We start from the raw sequence: 17,994 nt of genomic DNA, 5'->3' as shown, positions 1-17,994 counted from the left end.
AAAAGTGAGGAAAATCTTTTTGACCGCTGCAGTCAACTGTATGCGATTTACAATGCGAGAGCCTGTACGTCCGTTTCTACACCGCCAGACGTCCTGCCCAGTTTGAAGCCAGGTTATCTCCTCAACAGCCTCCCTGTGTGGGAGACCAACCGCTGACAGTTGAAGCAGCGGATAGGCTAAAAGGGCTGATATCTCTAAGACTTATCAGGACTCGGAGACTCACAGCATTTGTATGCGCTGCCTGTCCTGCACTCTCTGACTCAATGTTGCCCCCTGCTGCTGTACAACAGGAAGGATGAATGATGGAGTCTTCTATTGTTACCATGGGAGACGGGAGAGCAGCATGACAATACACTAAACCTTCATCATCACATTTAAATCAAATGTTTTGAGAGCTGATCATTCCCGATGCGCACAGAAACTGAACAGAAAAGAGAGGAATTGCTCAATGGATTTTTATTAATTCCCCTGCATCTCATCTGTAGTTCTTCTATGTATCTTTTGCTCACAGATAACCAGGAAGAGACAAATACAGGAGAGATCACACCTTCATATATTCCATCTCAACCAACAAAAGACAGTGCTACAACAAATATCACATAAAAAAAAAAAAAAAAAAAACATTTATACAGAGTGACTCAGACACACACACACACGGACAGACACAGTAGGAGAGAAGGTACGACAGTTACTAGACAACAGGAGAAAGTGCAATTTAAGATGCAGTGAAGTCTGGTCTTTCAGAAATGTTTACCACAGCTGGAGGGGAGGGGGAATCCGACGTGCTTGCTGTGGGAGAGTGGCATTTATTGAACTGCGGAAGACCAGACATTACACTATTGGGTCGATACGTAGTTCCAGAGTAGGAGCGCAACAAAGCAGACCTCCTGTGGAAAATGAATAAGATGACAGGTTAAGCGATGGACACAGTGGGCCGGTGTGAGACGGCGACGGCGGCGGGGCGGTACAAAGTGTGAGATATGTCAGGATGGGATGTCTGGCGTCGGCGCTGGGCACGGATGATAACATCTTCCACACCACAGTAAAGGCAGATATGCACCAGAAAAGGCAGAGCGCCTCAAGACTAGCTTTAGGATAAGCAGCATCTGTGGATCTGACATTTTAAAACAAACAAACAAAAATAACTAATTTAAACAAATTTGTTTTTTTAAAGTATGTTGAGGGATCCCTGTGTATGGTTTGATCCAACTTGTTTTTATTAAGAGTTTGGATCTTCAAAGGGATTCACCCTTTGAATGAATGAGGGAGGCAATGATATGACCGAGTACTCTATACACACACACACACACACACACACACACACAAACAATGCCTTGCAGTACGATGAATGGTCCCTGATAGTGTACTCTGTAACCTCTCTACACCCACAAATACTCTCAAGTATTCACATCAACATACTATATTTACACACATACACACACATACCGATATATCTGCCATAGGCTATGTTAATATGAGGTATAGTCTTTGTCTATTCTTCTACTGCATACAGTATAGTACACAAAACCACCCTCTCAACGATGATGTACAAAGCATAAGCACAGGAATGGCCGAGGGGGAGGAGGGGGGCATTTAAATACAACTGAAATTCCCATCGCGGACTTTCCACAGTTTACTGCTCAGGACGCAAAGCTAGAAGAAGCGCTGGGAAATAAAAAGGGGGAGAGTCTTCGGACTATCTACAAGCAAAAATAGAGAACAGCGGGGAACAGTCACCCTTAAGGAGGAGATATGATAACCCAAATCATAAAAAAAATTATTTAGCAAATGATGCTAAATTATTGACCAAAAAGAGACTCTTGGATTTCAACTTGGACGTACAACAGTTTCTGGAGCCGTAGCTTGGGAAGGAGATGAAGAGACCACACATTCACTTCGTACAATTACTCTGCTGCATTCGGCTCAGTCAGAAAAATAACATAAAAAAGACAAAATGCAGTCATCGTTGGATTTTACAAGTACAAAAACAAATAGTTGTGATGTGTTTCGACTGAAGAGGAAGTCCTTCACTGGTAGAAAAAAAAAGAAAAGAAAAAAACCCCATACACCAAATAAAGCTTTGTAAATTGCACTCCGATGCGGCACAAGTCCCAGGTCCCTGTCACTGTGATATTTACATTCAGTAGTAAGTCCAGGATGGAGCAGGGATACAAAGACACATTTAATAAAGTTCTTGAAAAAACAGAACTAAATGAGATTTCTTTTTCGGTAACTACTGCAGTGGAAAAAACAGATACTCAGTCGTATCTGATGAGTGATTCGGCCAGTCTTTTTTTTTTTTTTTTTGGAACAGCTGCAAAATCCAGCAGGGTTTCTTGCTCTCGGAGACGGCCACAGTAACAGCTATCGTCTGCCCCCTGCTGTGCAGTCAGTCCTGTTACAGTGGAACCTGCTTCTCCGAGTTGTGGTGTATGTGGTTCGGCGAAACACACGCCGACAAAACAGAGAGGCCCAGACCCTCTGCGCTAGTCTGAACGTTGGCCGGCCGGGGCCTGGTCTTGGTCCGAGTCTTAGCCTGGTGGGTTTTTATTGCCTCTGTAGTCTGGACTGTCCTTAGCGCAGTTTGAGCTTGAAGGCAGAGATCTCCATGGGATCCAGGCTGATGGTGGAGTCGTTGGCCAGAGGGGCGCTGGAGTGCATCAGAGTCAGAGACATGGGCTGCAGCAGCTGCAGGTCCAGGTTCCTGAACAGTCCCGACACGCTCAGCTACACAGAGAAAGAGAGAAGGGGAGGAAGACCGAGGGCATTAGAAAGACATAAAGCATGCAGGAACGAGTGGGAAGGACATCAGAGACACAGATATGGGGAACGTAGTACGCAGAAAGCACAAAATCTCTTTGTTCCTACATCAAGACTTGAGGGTGTGGAGTAAAAGTCAGCTCCCAGAACATTTATGGTGTTAGTTTGTGTATGTGTGTGTGTGTGTCTGCACTAACCTGTCCTTGTGTGGTGGTGCAGTTGAAGCCCAGGTTCTGAGCCTCCAGGCCGCAGTCTAGGCCCAGCCGGTGAAGAATCAGAGCGGTGTAGGGCGAAGGAGAGTGGGGGTCCTGCTGCTCACACACACACACACAGGACCACCATAAGAGGCAAATGTTAGTTTCGTCAAAACATATAATATGCAAGGTAAAAATCACCAAAACCTATTTGTAGCATTTATTACTGCCACAATATAATTTTTTATTTTTTTTTTCCTTTTTCACCTGGCTCTGGATGCTGCGCAGGTTCAGCAGGTGGAAGTCACAGGGAAGGATGGACTTGAGGGGGGCGAAGGTTTGCAGCGGAGGGATGCCACGCTTTTTGGGCAAGACAGGTAGCGCCAAGACCTCATGGTTCAAGATGGCACTGGTCATGTGACTGAGCACAGATGGGAAGCTGGTTGGTCCAATGTCCACCATCTGGGGGAGGGCAGAGAAGGACAGACGGATTAAAGCCGCTGTAGCAACTGACAATCATTAACTATCAGGACATCAATGACTCACCTCTGGAACTAGTTTAACTCCTTCATTTGCCATTATTGCACTACTTGAGGTAGACTCTAAGCTATAGAATTTACAGACTAACTCTAGTAACAAAAGACACAGTGCTAATCGATTTTGATTGGGATTTTCCATAGATGTGTTACAGCCACAGCCTGCATCGTGATGGAGTGCAACATCACAGTAAAATTAAGAGCATTAGTGTTTCAAAAACAACGCATGATGTCTTGTTGAATGGAGGACCATGGCTGGCCAGAGCAACTTCATCCTTTCTTGCATCAGCAGTTTTAGCAGTGAGTTGGATGATAAAACTGCAAGCAGGGCCTTGCATTTTCTCCCAAAGTGTATCCATTTACTTGATAAATGATATCACTTGTTACTTTCAATGCCGCTGTCGTAAAGATGGACTGTTGTGGCTAAGGCTATGAGGTGGAGGGAAGCAAAAAAAAAAAGGGAGGCTAGAAACTGGAGCTACAGCACAGACTATAATGCAGGCTAGCTAGCATCCTTACTGTTGCCAAGGCAACATTACCTCTTGAACTCCGCCTCTCAAGATTTGGGAGAGGAAAGAACGAAACAAGGAGGAGAGTTTGGCAAAGAAACCATCATGCTGAGGGTAATGGAGTGGAAAAGGAGAGAAGGAGAAAACAGTGAAAGAAATAAGAGAAGAGTGGAGAGGATGACATAAAGACAGATGACGGGGTGATGGGTAATGAAAAAAAAAATATGGAGAAAGGCGTTAATAAACACGGAATGAAGGACGAGACATTGTTCCATTCCAACTCAACAACCTTGCATAGATCTCCAAGCTTATACAGATTTGTTCAATACCACAGGATTTGATGTGGTGTGTGGGAATTGCAAGAGCAATAAACAGCAGTCACACAGGCTCAATGGCCACCTTACTGTCATCTTACTGACCTTGTTGCCGGTGGATCTCCTCTCCAGCAGCAGGCGGAAGCGGTTGGCTGTCTTCTTGTTGTCCTTCAGACCCTGGCCCAGCCCACGATTATCATCCTGCATCAGCCGCCGATCCATAATCACTTCCAGCTGACCTGAGGGAGGCGGGAAGACGACCGCAGACAACAACTTCAATATAAAGCCTGCGTACAGAACCTGCAGACATCAGTCGATGAAGACTTCAAGGCATTCTTCATATACAAATTTCTCTATTTTTCCCATAAAGAGAACCTAGAGATAAAATGGCTTGCTTAATACAAAACATGAAGGTATGAATAGTCCTGTTCTCTGTAAACCTTCTGAGGAAAAAAGACAGTAATATCTACTTCCAGCTTATTCCCTACAAGCCTACTTCAGTCCCGACTGTCGTAAAACTAGAGACAGGATACAAAGAAAAAGGCTGTCCATTTTAAGTAGGACAATAAATTGCAAAAAAAAGAAAAGAGAGAAAAAAGAGAGAAAGAGAAAATCCTGACCATTCTCCAGGCTGGTGACCCCCAGCGACTGAGCTGTGTGCAGGGTGAGGCGGTGATGGCTGTCCTGGATGTACGCCTGACTGGGCATGGGGTAGAAGTTGGCCTGCAGGGGAAGCTTCAGGTAGTGGCGGCGGGGCTGCATCTACAGAAGGGAACACACACACACACACACACACACACACACAGAAAATATGTCAGACACAGCCTGAAGAAAGATGTGAAACTCCACAAGAGACGATTATCAGGTCATGCATAGTTAACCTCCTATGTCTGCAGACACAAAAGAATAGATTCAATCCGTGAACTCAACCTCAAAACGATTATCAGCTAGACATCATTCGCATAATCAGAGATACATAATGTCATATTCTAAAACCATACGAAGGAAAGAAAAAAGAAGTCTAGTGGTGAGCTGACCTGGAAGCCATTGAGGTCTGTGTAGAAGACGTCCCCGCTCTGGATGTCAGTGACCAGTCGCATGGCCAGCTCTTTATTGGTCTGGTCTCTGATGTCCACTGTGGTGGTGATGTCTATAGACAAGCCATCCACTCCTGAGAGGACAAAACCATGAAGAACCAGAGTGAAGGGAGGTGACTGGAAGGGTGTGTGCACTTACTGCCAATCTGTGTCAAACACTATATGCAAATAGTCCTTAGCATTTTGTGTTTGCCTGCTGGAAGAACAAGATAGGTGGGGTTTACCAGCATCAGGACATCTCAGATACCGTCAGTTGAGAAAAAAAAACAGTACTTAACTGAAATGCAAATTATTTCCTGTTATAGTTTAAACATCCTGGCACTCATTGTCCCTTGGTGGCAAACCCCACCCATCTGTTGTCTGAGTAAGCTAAAACAAACCATAAAAACCATTAGCAAATACTATTTGAACGCAGCCCAATTGTACATTATTGTGTGTGTTTATTACCTGGCACATTGTGTATGCGAATGGCCTGTTGAAAATGCTGGTAGTGTGCCACCACCTCCGAGAAGAGAGGCCCCTCCACGACACGCACCACAGGAGGCTCCTTCTGGTTGTAGGGCTGAGAGCAGGAGGTTGCAGAAACATACAGAAAACAATAGAGTCGGGGAGAGAGATAGCAGGAGAAAGGGGGGGGGGGGGGAGAGGAAAAACGTGAGCAACAGCAGCAGTAGCAAGGTGTAAAATTACAGTACTGCAACTGAGCCCCTACACTCCTGTGCATTCTGTTGCTTTTCAGTGAAGGAAAAGATGAAGCAGCATACACCTCTCCCCTAAACCCACCCCCGAGCTCCGCAGCATGATACAATACACAAGGGAGACTCTATCAAAGCCTTATGATAGGCGAGCAAACAGCTGAGATAGAGGAACTGAGCGAACACCTTTGCTTTTCCATCGGGCAGGAAGAGGTACGCCCCGCTCTTGTCCTTAGAGGGGCGAGTGCCATACGTCACAAACTGCATCTGAACCTTCACCTCCTGTGGGTCATCCTTGCGCCGGATACTCTGAGGGATGAAACAGCCACGAGGGGAAGGAAAGAGAGCGAGAAAGATCCAGAAACGGAAAGAGTAAACGAGAGAGATGAAAGAGGCTGTTTGAGTGGCAGCAAGGCACGTCATGTTAACTTTGATCAAACAGCCGAGGTCTGTCGGGAAATCAAACTCCTGTTTTTCGCTCTTTCACTCATCAAGATGAAAGCTAAACAGAGGAGCTGATTCCCCGCTTCAGATATTTAGCGGAAAGGAGTCAAATCAGCAGCTCTTGATCTGAGTGGTTGAGCAGATAAAAAACAAACAAACAAAAAAAAAAACACTGACCTCCAGCAGGCCGGTGGTTCCAGAGAAGCCCAGCGTGAGAGATTGGCTGGTGATGTAGAAGGTCTGTGGGTCTGCCTGCTGCGAGCGGACAGGCAGGGGGTCCACGGCCCGGGCGCTCACCCCCCGTCCCGCCAGCCTCAGCAGGGTGTCGGAGCGCAGCGTCATGGGCGAGTCGGGAGCGTCGTACAGGTGGAACACAGCCAAGCCCAAGGCAGGCAGACGAACCATGAATGTTGCCTGGACAGAAGAGAGAACAGACGTAGATATGAATAAACAAAACCACGCTCGCATAAATAAGTAAACGATGGTTGCATTAATGAACGAATGCAAGCATACACACATAAAAATTTTACAGTGCTGGCTTCTTTTTCTGCTTAATCTCAATGAAAAGTGTTGACAACAAGGCATGTTTAGCACTCAGTATACCAGTCACTGAAAGTTAAAAACATTTACACTTTAGCAAAAGTGTGCTGCAATTAAAAAGGGCTTTCAATGACCCTAGAGATAGGAAAGTGTTTAAAGATGCACGAGGCAACTGGCAGCTCTAAATGGCAGTGAGAGGCAACTGAAAAATTTGCACTTCAATACGCAGAAATTATGTAACATTACATCAGTAAACTGCACACAGCACGCTCATGTTTGCCAATCTGGACATCTGTGATCACTTTTTAACACAGGATAAAAAAGGGATGAAAGAGGCAAAAGATCTAGCCTTGGTGAGTCCAGCTTTTTGTTTATATTTCAGTTCAGATTATATTTTGCTAAGTTTCGACTTATTACCTCCTGTGTTTGGAATAATGTCCATACCTGACACCAGAATTTCATTTGGGCAAATGCAGCAAACCTACAGTGTCTCAGTTAGGGGGATGAGACGCTCTTCTCTATTGCAGCCTCACTTTAAGATTTAGGCTGATGAGGTGGGTGTATTTTTGCATAAAAATCTTGCCTAGTGAAGCGAAAGTTTAAGAACAGGGCTTTCAGTAGTCACATAGAGACAGCTAGAGCCACACCTGGCCTTTCCCCTAACATCTCCTGAGTGCTGCCAGCTAAAAACACAGGTGCTTGGTTCACAGAGCCTTAATCTCTTACCTCAAATACCTCTGCACTCATTTGGCTAGAGGAGCTCCACTGAGCACTCAGCTGCACGGGGAGGGTCTGTCCGTCCTCGGTGAGCACCCGCACCCTGACCGTGTTCACCAGCACAGTCACCACACACAGCCGCTCCTGCTCGACGGGGTTGAACAGAACCAGGTACCTGGTAACAAGAGGAGAGGAGCGATCAGAAGCACAGCATGCTGCAGTGGCTGAGGAGCAGTTAGAAGTTAGAGGAGCTGAGGGATGGGAAGGGATGCAGGTGATACCTGGGTCCTGCTGGGTCCAGCTCAATGAGAGTGCGCTGGGGCATCGAGTCCTGAGTGGCACGCCTGTCATCCTACAGACACACAAAGTTACAGGTCAGGGGGGACACAGATTACCGACAGAAGACAATAGATATGTGTGTGATTCATCCAATTAATTCACTATCTGCAGGTCCCTCTGTGTTCCCCCTCACCGTCTCCAGGAAAGGCTCTGTCTGGTAGAAGCGATAGAACTCTTTGTTCTTCATCACCAGGAAATGAGCGGCATTGATGATCACTCTCTTCAGACCAATCAGTGAGCGCAGTAACCTAGAGAGGAGTGAGAAGATCAATGACTCACTACAGCAGTCACAGTGGACAGCTTGCAATTTTGTTTTAAAATATTGAACAGAGAAGCACAGCTTAAAGGGATTGAAAAAAAATCAAACCAGCTAGGCCCGCAGCTCTATAGATTCATTTACGTTTATTAAGTGGCCCTGAAGTGAAGGGATGAAAGAGCTTTCCATTTAATGAAAATTATAGTCATATTGAATTTGTTTCCATCCATATTGTCATTTTCTTTCTAAGTCTGAACTCCTTACTTGGTGCCGTAGTCGGTGACAACATTCTCCTTTGCGGTGCCAGTGATGCCATCGTGATGCTGGAAGAGGCCGACAGATCGTCTCGCATCGGCTAGTAGTGCATAATCTGAGACTGGGTAGCGCCCTTCCATGCCCGCGTGCCGAGCGTTCGCAACTGCCAGGCTGTAGAGGATCTCTGCCCCCCTGAAGGACATTGACAGGCACTCATCACCGAGGAGCAGTCTTAAAGTTCAGTCAGCTAAAGAGGGAACTCTAGATAGAGACTCGAGATGTCTAGTCTAGATATCGTCTGGGAATTTTCAAAATTTTCTTGCGTGTAAATATCTTATGAAAGCACAAAGTCATCCCCAAAATACTGTCACATTATCGATATCGAGGTATTCGGTATAAAATATTGTGATATTTGATTTTGTCGATATTGCCCAGCCCTACCTGCAACCGCCTTTTTTACTTTAATAGCAATAGAGAGTGTCCACCAGGTAGACTAGAAGTAAGTAGTAAGTATCCGCATCCGCTTTGGAAAAAGGCTGCACTTCTTATTTGCAATGTTCTAACAACATGCACTGAAACCCAAACCAGTGGTTCATGCAACATGCATGCATGCATCTATTGTTTGTTTCTCTAACCTACATCTGTTTTAGTTTTTTGTAAGTTTTACTTTATTTTGATTGTTCACATTAGACAGAAACAGGAAAGATGTCTGAGAGAGAGGGGGATGACAAGCAATAAAGGTCCCAGGCTGAATTCAAACACAGGTACATGGTCTACTGCACCTTAACTAAATGAGCCTGCAGGAAACTCGTACATCTAGTTTACAATGCAAACAAAATGCTGCTCATTAGCAGAGTACAGTGTCTGACGTTGTTATGGAGACAAAGTTCATGTTGCATGACCCACTTGTTCTTTGTTTTTCTACAATACAAAAAAAAAAGAATAGTGTGAACACATCCTAAGTTTTGGGTACCCGTTAACAGTGAAGTGTGATTAAATCCGCCCCACCTGAGGTGCGACTCCACCACTCGGTCCAGGCTCTTGTAAAAGGGCCGAGATGTGAAATAGCCGGTCCAGTAGTGGTCTTCGCGGTCTGCATAGGCAAAGAAGTCTCCACTAAGCACTGGGTAGCCTGCAGGCCTGGATCCCTGCGCCACTCCACCGGCTTTGTAAACAGCATTGAAGTAGTCTGTAAGAGTCCCAAACTGGGCCTGGAGATGCAGTCAGAAACAGGTGAGATGTGCTGTTGATTCAGATCTTACTCAAATATGCAGCTGAACAACAAGAAAAACATTTTTCATTATTATTTATGTCTGTTCCATCTTAGATGGCAACTTATAAACAAAACATCTAGTCGTGGCAGATACTTCTGTCAAGAAGCTGAAACAAAACCAATACATCATTCATTATCACCAAAAAAAGTTCTATACTGAGCCACTTGGTGCAAGGTGCACTGAGATGCACACAAAGCACAACTGGCATCACACTTGTGACAGCTGACAAAATGGCTTCTCACCTGTACATGCATCTCAGGGTGAGAATTCATGTAGTCAAAAAGCTTCTGGTAGTTGAGGTACTGCTGATCCCACTCTAGCGCCTTGTCATAGCGGAAGTCGTCCCCTAGAGGGATAAGAACTACCTTACTGCGGAACAGTTTGGACTTTTTACGGTACTGGTCCAGCAGCAGGTTCGCCCTGTATGAGAAAGAGACAGCGAGAGAAGGGGAGAGAGAGAGAGAGAGAGAGAAAGAGAAAGAGACAGAGAGAGAGAGAGAGCGAGAACAAATTGTTTGGCATCCAAATCGTGCTGCTTTGCATGTGTCCGTTTTCCAGGAAATCACAACGACCTTGGAAGAGGCAGATCAAATTAGACCTGGGAAGGGATTGTCAATCAATATAGTTCAGTGTACGAGAGGTGTTTTCCATTAGCCATGGGAATGTGTCCTTTGGAAAGTTCTACAGATGACATTTTCTAAAACTTGCAACTGACAACTGACTCACAGTGGCTGACTACAGAGCTAGCTAGCGTGACTTCAAGACTATGCAGTCTGTCTCTCCCTCTCTTGTCTTTGGTCTAAGTTTAAGTAACAAAGATCTAGACTAGCAGGCATCCCAAATAGCCTCTTCCACCCTGTAACTGGCTCAGAGGCAAGGCTAACCCCGGCTTGCCTCACCTCTCCGCCACATTGGTCTCCACCACAGCTTTCGGCGGCACCTTCCAGGGACAATTTACCCGACCACCTGGTAACCTCTTGAAATCAAACTGGCAGCAGATCTTAGGGTCAGGCCCGCAGGTGTGAGGCACATCATAGCTGTAGAATGGCATCATGTGGCAAAAGATGTCTGTGCCCGATGACGGGTCTGTCAAAGCAGGAAAAAAAAAAAAGAAAAGTACTCACAAAGATGAAGCCAAAAAAACTTTGTTTTGGCTTGGCTAGAGTTGGCTTGAAAGACTTGAAGAACTTAAACTCTACCATAAAAAAAACCTTAACACCATTAAAAAAAAACAGCTATTGGCATTGTACCTTGCATTTCTGAGCCCGTTTTATTGTTTGGTGGTGTATTTTTTTTTTATTCTCGCATATAACTGGCCAAATGTAGATGACGTGACTTCACATCGAAATATTTCCAGGGGGTACAACAAAAAGAATCCTCAGCAGTCACTTCAGAATTTAAAAAAAAATTGTAGGTAGCCCTTCTAAAGCTATTAAAGCACTGGCTGTCCTTCCAAAATTTCCAAACCCTCACTTTTAAAGGCCATAAAAAGTGGGATGACTCATCCAAAATGATCTTGACAAAGACAAGCACATGAATTGGACGACTGTATTGGCTCTGGTCCACTCACCCCAGGCCTGCCTCCACATGAACTCCAGGCTGCGGGTAGAGGCAAAGTGTTTTTTGATGGAGTAGTGGACCCTCTGGATCAGCATGCTGGTCAGGTTGGCCCTCTTCAGCAGGTAGGGCATGGTGGCACTGTGGCCGAAAGGGTCTATCGCCCACCCAGTGCGAGGAGTTATACCTAGGACAGCATGTGGGAAGACACAATTTAAAGTTTACCTTAAAGTAATGCAAGGAATGCATATGTCTAAAAATTATGCCCCTCAGCAGGTAGCATATGGGGGCACTGTAGCAAAAAGTGTTTATCGCCCACCAAGTGTGAGGAGCTACACCTAAGACAGCATATGGGACGACAAGTTCAGGTTTTACCATCAGGCACTGAGAGGAATTTTAACTTTATACTCAACTGCAGACGTAAATGTAGTGTGCAGAAGGCAAGTTACTAATCGCAAAATTTTAAGCCTTTAGCCTCCAAACCTGAATGAAGAAGTGAGGAATCTAATCCGGCCCATACCTAGGTTTCTCTCCAGCCACTGATGGCCTTCAATGAGCTGGTCTATCATGGCAAAGTAGTGAGCGTTGGCTTCATCCGTCATAACCCAGCCTCCTGTCACAATCTCCACCTGCCCTCCAAGGATCAGTCTGTTGAAGAAAGAGGATTAAGAAAGCAAGGTGAGGATAAGTGAGGGGGGGTGGGGGGGGGATCACATTATCCAGATAACATGCTATTCTGGGAGCATTCACTATCTCTCCATGAATACTTGTGTAAAATACTTAAAGGCAGCAGTGGAACATGTTTACAAGAGAAGCAAGAGAAGATAAATTTGCTCTTGTGCATCATAGAAATCTCAGCTAATTCTAAGACCTGGAGAAATGAGACGGCATTAACTTTAACTTTACAACAGACTGAAAGGTACAGAGAGGAACAGAGATTCAGGATGGGGGTGTTAAGAGTGAGATGATCTCCAGAAGACATGACTGCTGTTTGCCTGACACTGCCTTTCACACTCCATGTGCTCTGCTAAGCTGTGACTCACTTGCGCATGGCCTCCTGCTTCTGAACATCCACACTCTCCCACCACTTGGAGAAGAATGAAATCTCAGACCAGATGAACTTCCTGCGTGGGTCCTCAGCCAGCTTCACCACCATGTTGTTTAAGATATGTTGTGTCTGGTCCGTGAAGTACTTGTCAAAGGTCTTGATCCAGCCTGTCAAGATACAAGACAATTTCTGAGCATTTTCCACAAGTTAGCAGAATGACTGTACACTACAACATGGACTGCATCCAAATCAGTTTACTTCTATCCTCTTTATCTGGCAGGCCGATACCAGGGCATGAAGACAGGTCAGGTAAGAGACACGATTCTGTAGAAAAAGTGCTGCATTGGATCCAAAATAAAACTCATGTTTTATTTAACTAGAGCAGTTACCGTCAGAAAGCTACTTAACAGAGAGTGGTTTAAAAGAAAGTGACTGAAATGCACTTTCCATGTGCTTTTTAAGTGGACCACATGGTACCGCAGCCTATAAATATCCTGTCAAATACTTATCTCACATACGCTAATATATTTTTTACAGAGATCTGTACCGATAAAGCACAAAATCATCAAGAATAGGTTATGTAGAAGCATAGTGAAGGCCTTTCAAATGACCATGGTCTAGTGAACTAGTGACAGTGTGGTCAGAGCAGCTCTGCACAACCAAGCCAGCAGTCAGTTGGGGGTGGGGGGTGGGGGGCGGGGGGCGGGGGGGGTGCTATTCATCGCGGGTCTTTGTAACATTGTGCAACTCTCGCTGCTTGACCTACTTAACTCACCTGTAGTCTACTAAAACTCTCATAGTCCCATCTTTGCTTTGAGAGAGAGGAGCTCATTACCAGTAAAACATTTCAAATGCCTTCAATGAGAACTGACAATACCATTTCTGGTTGCATCATCTCGCCGCCTTATAGAAACCCTGAAGAAGGAATGCTGCAGAGGATGCTACTTGGGACAACCTTGCTGCAGAGTTTAATCGAATGCAGGTCCAAACAACTCCTATTCCTGTTGTTGAGGGACAAAATTTGCAGTTCTCTGCGACCTGACTGTCAACAAATCAATAACTGTCAAGTTAGCAAGCTTGTGGCAGGGGTGGTAAACAAATTTAATGGAAATGTCAGTCTAAAATAAAATCCCAGCCATTCTAATCTAAAAATAGCTAATGCCTCCTAATGCCAATATCTTTCTAATTTCATTGTTTTTGTCCAAGCCGTCAGTCATGTCAGCATTATGCTAATAATAATGGCAACGAATGAATCAAATTTTGAATTTTTGCTGCATTCCGATCCCTAGCCTCCCACTCAGATTAGGGCTCCCAGCAGCTGGCTGGTCCCTTTCTATACAGAAAAGACTAGTTACCCATTTGTTTTCTCCTGCAAAATCAGTCGGAAGTCCAAAAAAAAAAAAAACAGTCAGATCAGACAGGCTTTTAAACTAACTACTAACACATACTCATCATCAAGCTGTGCCAGCACACTGAACCCGCTGAATGTGCGGAATGCTTATGCAACTCACCTGGATCGTTGTGGGAGTGAGGGACCACGAACACTTGCAACGGTTCATTGTCCCACTCTCCAGGGTCATAAGTGATTTCAAAGCCCTGTTTCCACACGCCACCATCAGGGTTGTCAAACTTCAGGAGGGAGTACACATCCAACATCTAAAATGAAACACACACTCGTCAATACCAGTCCTGCATTTGTCCTCTAGATGCACTCTGAAAAGTAGCGTATGGCAACATCTGCAGTGTATAGTAGTGTGGCAATCTTACCTGAAGCTCTGTTTGATCACGGTTACCTACAGCAAATTGGCAATCCTGGGGCTTGACGGCAAGGAAGGTGGGGCGGCCATCGAAGGGTAGCACCCAAGAACCATTGGCACTCCTGAAGGGCAGGTGGCCACTGGGAGACACAGCTCCTGTGTCTGTGAGCTCCATCACAGAGTCCTTTATGTGGCTAATGATTTGGTGGTTTTCCTCCAGGAGCTGCTCCAGCTGCTCTATACGGTTCTGCAGGACTGAGATCTGGCTCTAAAACACGCACACACACACACACAAAAAGGATTGATTACAGAGCTGTATACCTTCGCAAAAAAATCTGTTGTCCATAACCAACCACAATCTGTTGTCCATAACTGAACGGACGCTTACTTTTAACACTAGATTTCTGACCATCTGTAACCAAAAATCTAGAGATTCAGCCAACATAACACATGGCACATTCAAGTTTAAAATATTTCACTAGGCCTTAGTGATACCCACAGCTCATTCAGCATATTTATTGGTGGTAGTCTTATTTAAAAACAAAAATGATACTTCATATTGACAAACCAATGCTGCTACCATAATGATACAGCAGTGGTTGTTTCCATGATGAGTGTTTACAAAACAATATATAGAATGCCTCTCAGGTTACAGGGTGAACTAAATTATGGATATATTGAGGTATATGAATTATTCAAACTAATGTGAACATTGAAATTGGGCCTTAGAGCATTGTTCATGTTAATTTCTGCTTTGATGCAACTCTTTATCAAAGAAAAAAGTGTTTACAAAAGTCGGTGCGTAAAAAGGTATCGCCTCAGACCTTAAAATAGTATCCCATGAGGCATACAATACAACATACACAGTGCCGCAAGAATAACTACAGATAAGGGCTTTGGGACATGATATGTGCACTACTATAGCAATTACTCTTACCCTTGGGAAGTTCCCGCCATTCTGTCGTCTTGCAGGGTCATGTTGGACTCGGTCCAGCATAAGGTAGAGCGAGAACACAGCCACACAGAATATGGCCCCTCCACACACTGTCACCTGTTTCCTCAGCTTCATCTTCTTATGGAGCAGTCTTATTTTCCAAGATTAAAAAAAATATGACCTTGAATGTGGCCTCTCTTCCCAAGTCAATAGAAAAAAGTCCTTGAAAAGCGCAAAAAATGACAGAAGGTAACCAGCTAAACCAGTATTACAAATTATTTAATTCCACGTCTGCACCGCCTCAAGCCTCCACTCACCATATTAGAGACCACAGTGAAGGCGGCTATAGGAGTGGCGGCAATGGGCAAAGGGTACTAAATCAGCAGTAGCTGGCAAGCAGTCTGTCAGCTTTGGCCAAACCACAGCCACCGGTGGGCTCCTTCAAAGTAGCCCTTGTGCTCAACCATCCAGACCTTTGAGATTGCAGGATAGAAAAAAAACAAGCGCCACACAGCAGGGGCTCAAACAGGGAGCCTACTGTCCCCGCAGCATGATGTGAGTCTGTGTGAGGCTGTCTGTTCTCTCTTGGTCCAGTCCAACTCGCACAGCAGCGTCTAATCCTCCGTCTAATACTCTTGTGGCCTCCAGGGCCACAAGAGTAGTGCACTAGGCTGCAGCAGAGCACAGAAAGGGGCTGAGTGAGACCAACTTGGCTTAAAGCAGCAGCTTTTTAATCAGGCCTCAACTCTGCTCAAGGGGCTCCAGGAATTAGAATGAGACAAATGTCACTCTTCTCTCCGTAGCAAAGTGAAATCATATCAGCAGTAGCAGCATGGGCGATGGGCTCGTCCTTGATTACAACTTCAAGTTGAAATCACATCAGAGGATCTTCTTCAGCTGTTAGGAAAATGTTAGTTAATGAATGATGAACCACGCAAAAAGACTTATTCCATCTGCCATCATGAGAGGAAGCACAAGTGAAAGGGAGTGTGTGGGAGAGTGAGAGAGACATGGTTTGAGTTGATAAGTAGAGGCAAGAGGAAAAACAATAAAGCTGAGACTAGTGGCCTGGATTTCTTCTCAGCGCTAAGACAGGTGTTCCCGTTCCCCTCTGTGTGCAAATCCAACATGATCTTAATCCGATCACTTCTGAGGGTGTGACTGATTTAGCTTTACCACAGGGATCTGGGATAATAACCTAGCACCTACATTTACACAGGCTAACTGAACAGCATCGGCATCAGGGGGGGAAACATTATAATTTTGTTAGACCATCTTGCGTTAGATGATGATTCAAATTCACCGAACATGAACGGCTTTGTTGAGCTTCCTGATACAGCTAACTGACTACAGCAGGTCCCGAGTTGCTCCTGTCATGTGGTGACACAGTCACGCTATTCCTAATGCCTTATGTAAAATTCAGAATTACACTGAATATTGCTCGGGCTATTGACCGGAGTTGTTAAGGTTTAACTTGTTTGACTTGTTTCCAGTCGGCTGTCGTTATGCAACTAGCCAGGTAACACTGGGTAGCTTGAAACTTAAGAGCACAACTCAATGAATATTGTGATATTTCTCAATCTTATACAAATTGATATTAGTTAACCCGTCAGTCGCATTACTCCGTATATCTAAGTTTGATCATCGCGGTTACTTTAGATATCGGACGAATTTAAAGAAAGCTTAACAAGCTAGCGCTAGCTAACGTAACGTTACCATGGGGGACATTACCACAACAACTTGACTGGTTTGCTAGTTAGGTTAACACGTCAGCCTTCGCTGATGTATGGATTGTCATTTTAACCACTTGGCCGAGACAGCTAGGTTAACAGCAGGTACCTTTCGTTTTCTGCAACATTAACTATCCATCAAGCCTGTCCAGCGCGACAGAGTCATACCTACACACGGTAGCAAGCCAAGTGTTGGCTAGACAACATTAGGTTATACGTGGCTGATATTTCCTAGCTTACCATTTGCTTTCCATCTAACGCTTGCTAACATTTATTTACGACTCGGGAGCTCTTCGAGTAAATTAATAATCTGACGTTACCCGTCAAAGGAGAGTAATCCGGAAGACTGTCCATCCCAGGAATGTGAGATAAGACTGTATGCTTTTGGCTGCAGACTGACAGATTACCAACTGAACTAGCTAGCTAACACGACTGAGCTGCAAAGCCTTATGGGAACAGTGGAGCTGCGCACACGTCGATGATTGGTCAACAGGCTCAGCAGGTTTTATTTGCTTAGAAAAACAACCAAGAACAACTTGAACGTCAGTGTAGCACTAAAGTTTAATTATTACCAGAACGCTGTCGTTTTATGAGGTAAATGTGAGTGTGCTATCTGAATTCACACAGTGTTTAATGAATAATGGATATGTAATATGAATATAATGGCTATGACTGAATAAGTGACTGCAATCAACTTTTAACCTGAATTAAGTTAAATGCAGCCCTTTTTGGCCTGACGTGCTTTACTGTGAAACACACATCAGCCGCATGCAAAAAAACAAAGATTGTACAAAAAGCCCACAAAAAGAATATAAAAGCTGTTACGAGTATTATTGATAATTCATTAATAATACATTATTAATAATTTCTTGAACCAGCCCACTCAGCCCTCTGAGAGTTAATGTATTTTTTTTTTTTAAATGTCAAGGCATGAAGTCCTTTCATTATTTCCATTATTATTAATTTCACTATGAGTTTTATAGGTTCATTTTCTCATTTAAACCTTGTAGTCACTTTGTAAAACATTAGTGCTTTGTG

The 17,994-nt window shown here is 44.5% G+C and overlaps 1 protein-coding gene across 3 annotated transcripts; it reads right to left on the bottom strand.

The window, feature by feature from the left end:
- Positions 1–449: 449 nt before the first annotated feature.
- Positions 450–17,367, bottom strand: man2a2 (mannosidase, alpha, class 2A, member 2). 3 transcript variants are annotated; one of them, XM_071528545.1, is made up of 24 exons: positions 17,277–17,367; positions 15,230–16,123; positions 14,303–14,560; positions 14,047–14,191; positions 12,531–12,702; positions 12,008–12,135; positions 11,501–11,674; positions 10,830–11,016; positions 10,173–10,350; positions 9,665–9,867; positions 8,666–8,848; positions 8,279–8,393; positions 8,088–8,158; positions 7,816–7,981; positions 6,727–6,963; positions 6,292–6,414; positions 5,858–5,972; positions 5,351–5,484; positions 4,934–5,075; positions 4,419–4,552; positions 4,030–4,107; positions 3,222–3,416; positions 2,958–3,068; positions 450–2,727 (listed from the first exon to the last, which is right to left on the bottom strand). In XM_071528545.1, exons 2-24 carry the CDS (start codon positions 15,359–15,361, stop codon positions 2,575–2,577), a joined length of 3,534 nt encoding a protein of 1,177 aa, XP_071384646.1. In that variant the 5' UTR covers positions 15,362–16,123; positions 17,277–17,367; the 3' UTR covers positions 450–2,574. The 3 variants fall into 3 exon arrangements, with proteins under 3 accessions (XP_071384646.1, XP_071384654.1, XP_071384662.1); XM_071528553.1 differs by lacking the exon at positions 4,030–4,107 and having other exon boundaries at positions 2,958–3,071; XM_071528561.1 differs by lacking the exon at positions 4,030–4,107.
- Between the last annotated feature and the right edge of the window lie 627 nt (positions 17,368–17,994).

The sequence above is a fragment of the Centroberyx affinis genome, unplaced genomic scaffold (assembly GCF_046629955.1).
Source record: "Centroberyx affinis isolate AG114_WGS23_722 - 3 ecotype Tasmania unplaced genomic scaffold, CSIRO-AGI_Caff_v1 ptg000121l_1, whole genome shotgun sequence".
NCBI classification, from domain to species: Eukaryota; Metazoa; Chordata; class Actinopteri; order Beryciformes; family Berycidae; genus Centroberyx; species Centroberyx affinis.
Note: the sequence above shows the minus strand (reverse complement) of the source record. Positions and strands in the feature narration are given on the sequence as shown.

What these genes read in the sequence shown, in the direction of transcription:
- man2a2 (XM_071528545.1), bottom strand. Translation starts at nt 15,361, where the DNA reads ATGAAGCTGAGGAAACAGGTGACAGTGTGTGGAGGGGCCATATTCTGT. An exon ending in GTGGTGGAGTCGCACCTCAG is followed by an intron (nt 8,849 to 9,664) that starts GTGGGGCGGATT and finishes AATGTCCTTCAG; the next exon opens with GGGGGCAGAGATCCTCTACA. An exon ending in TGCCCGATGGAAAAGCAAAG is followed by an intron (nt 5,973 to 6,291) that starts GTGTTCGCTCAG and finishes TCCTGCTCTCAG; the next exon opens with CCCTACAACCAGAAGGAGCC.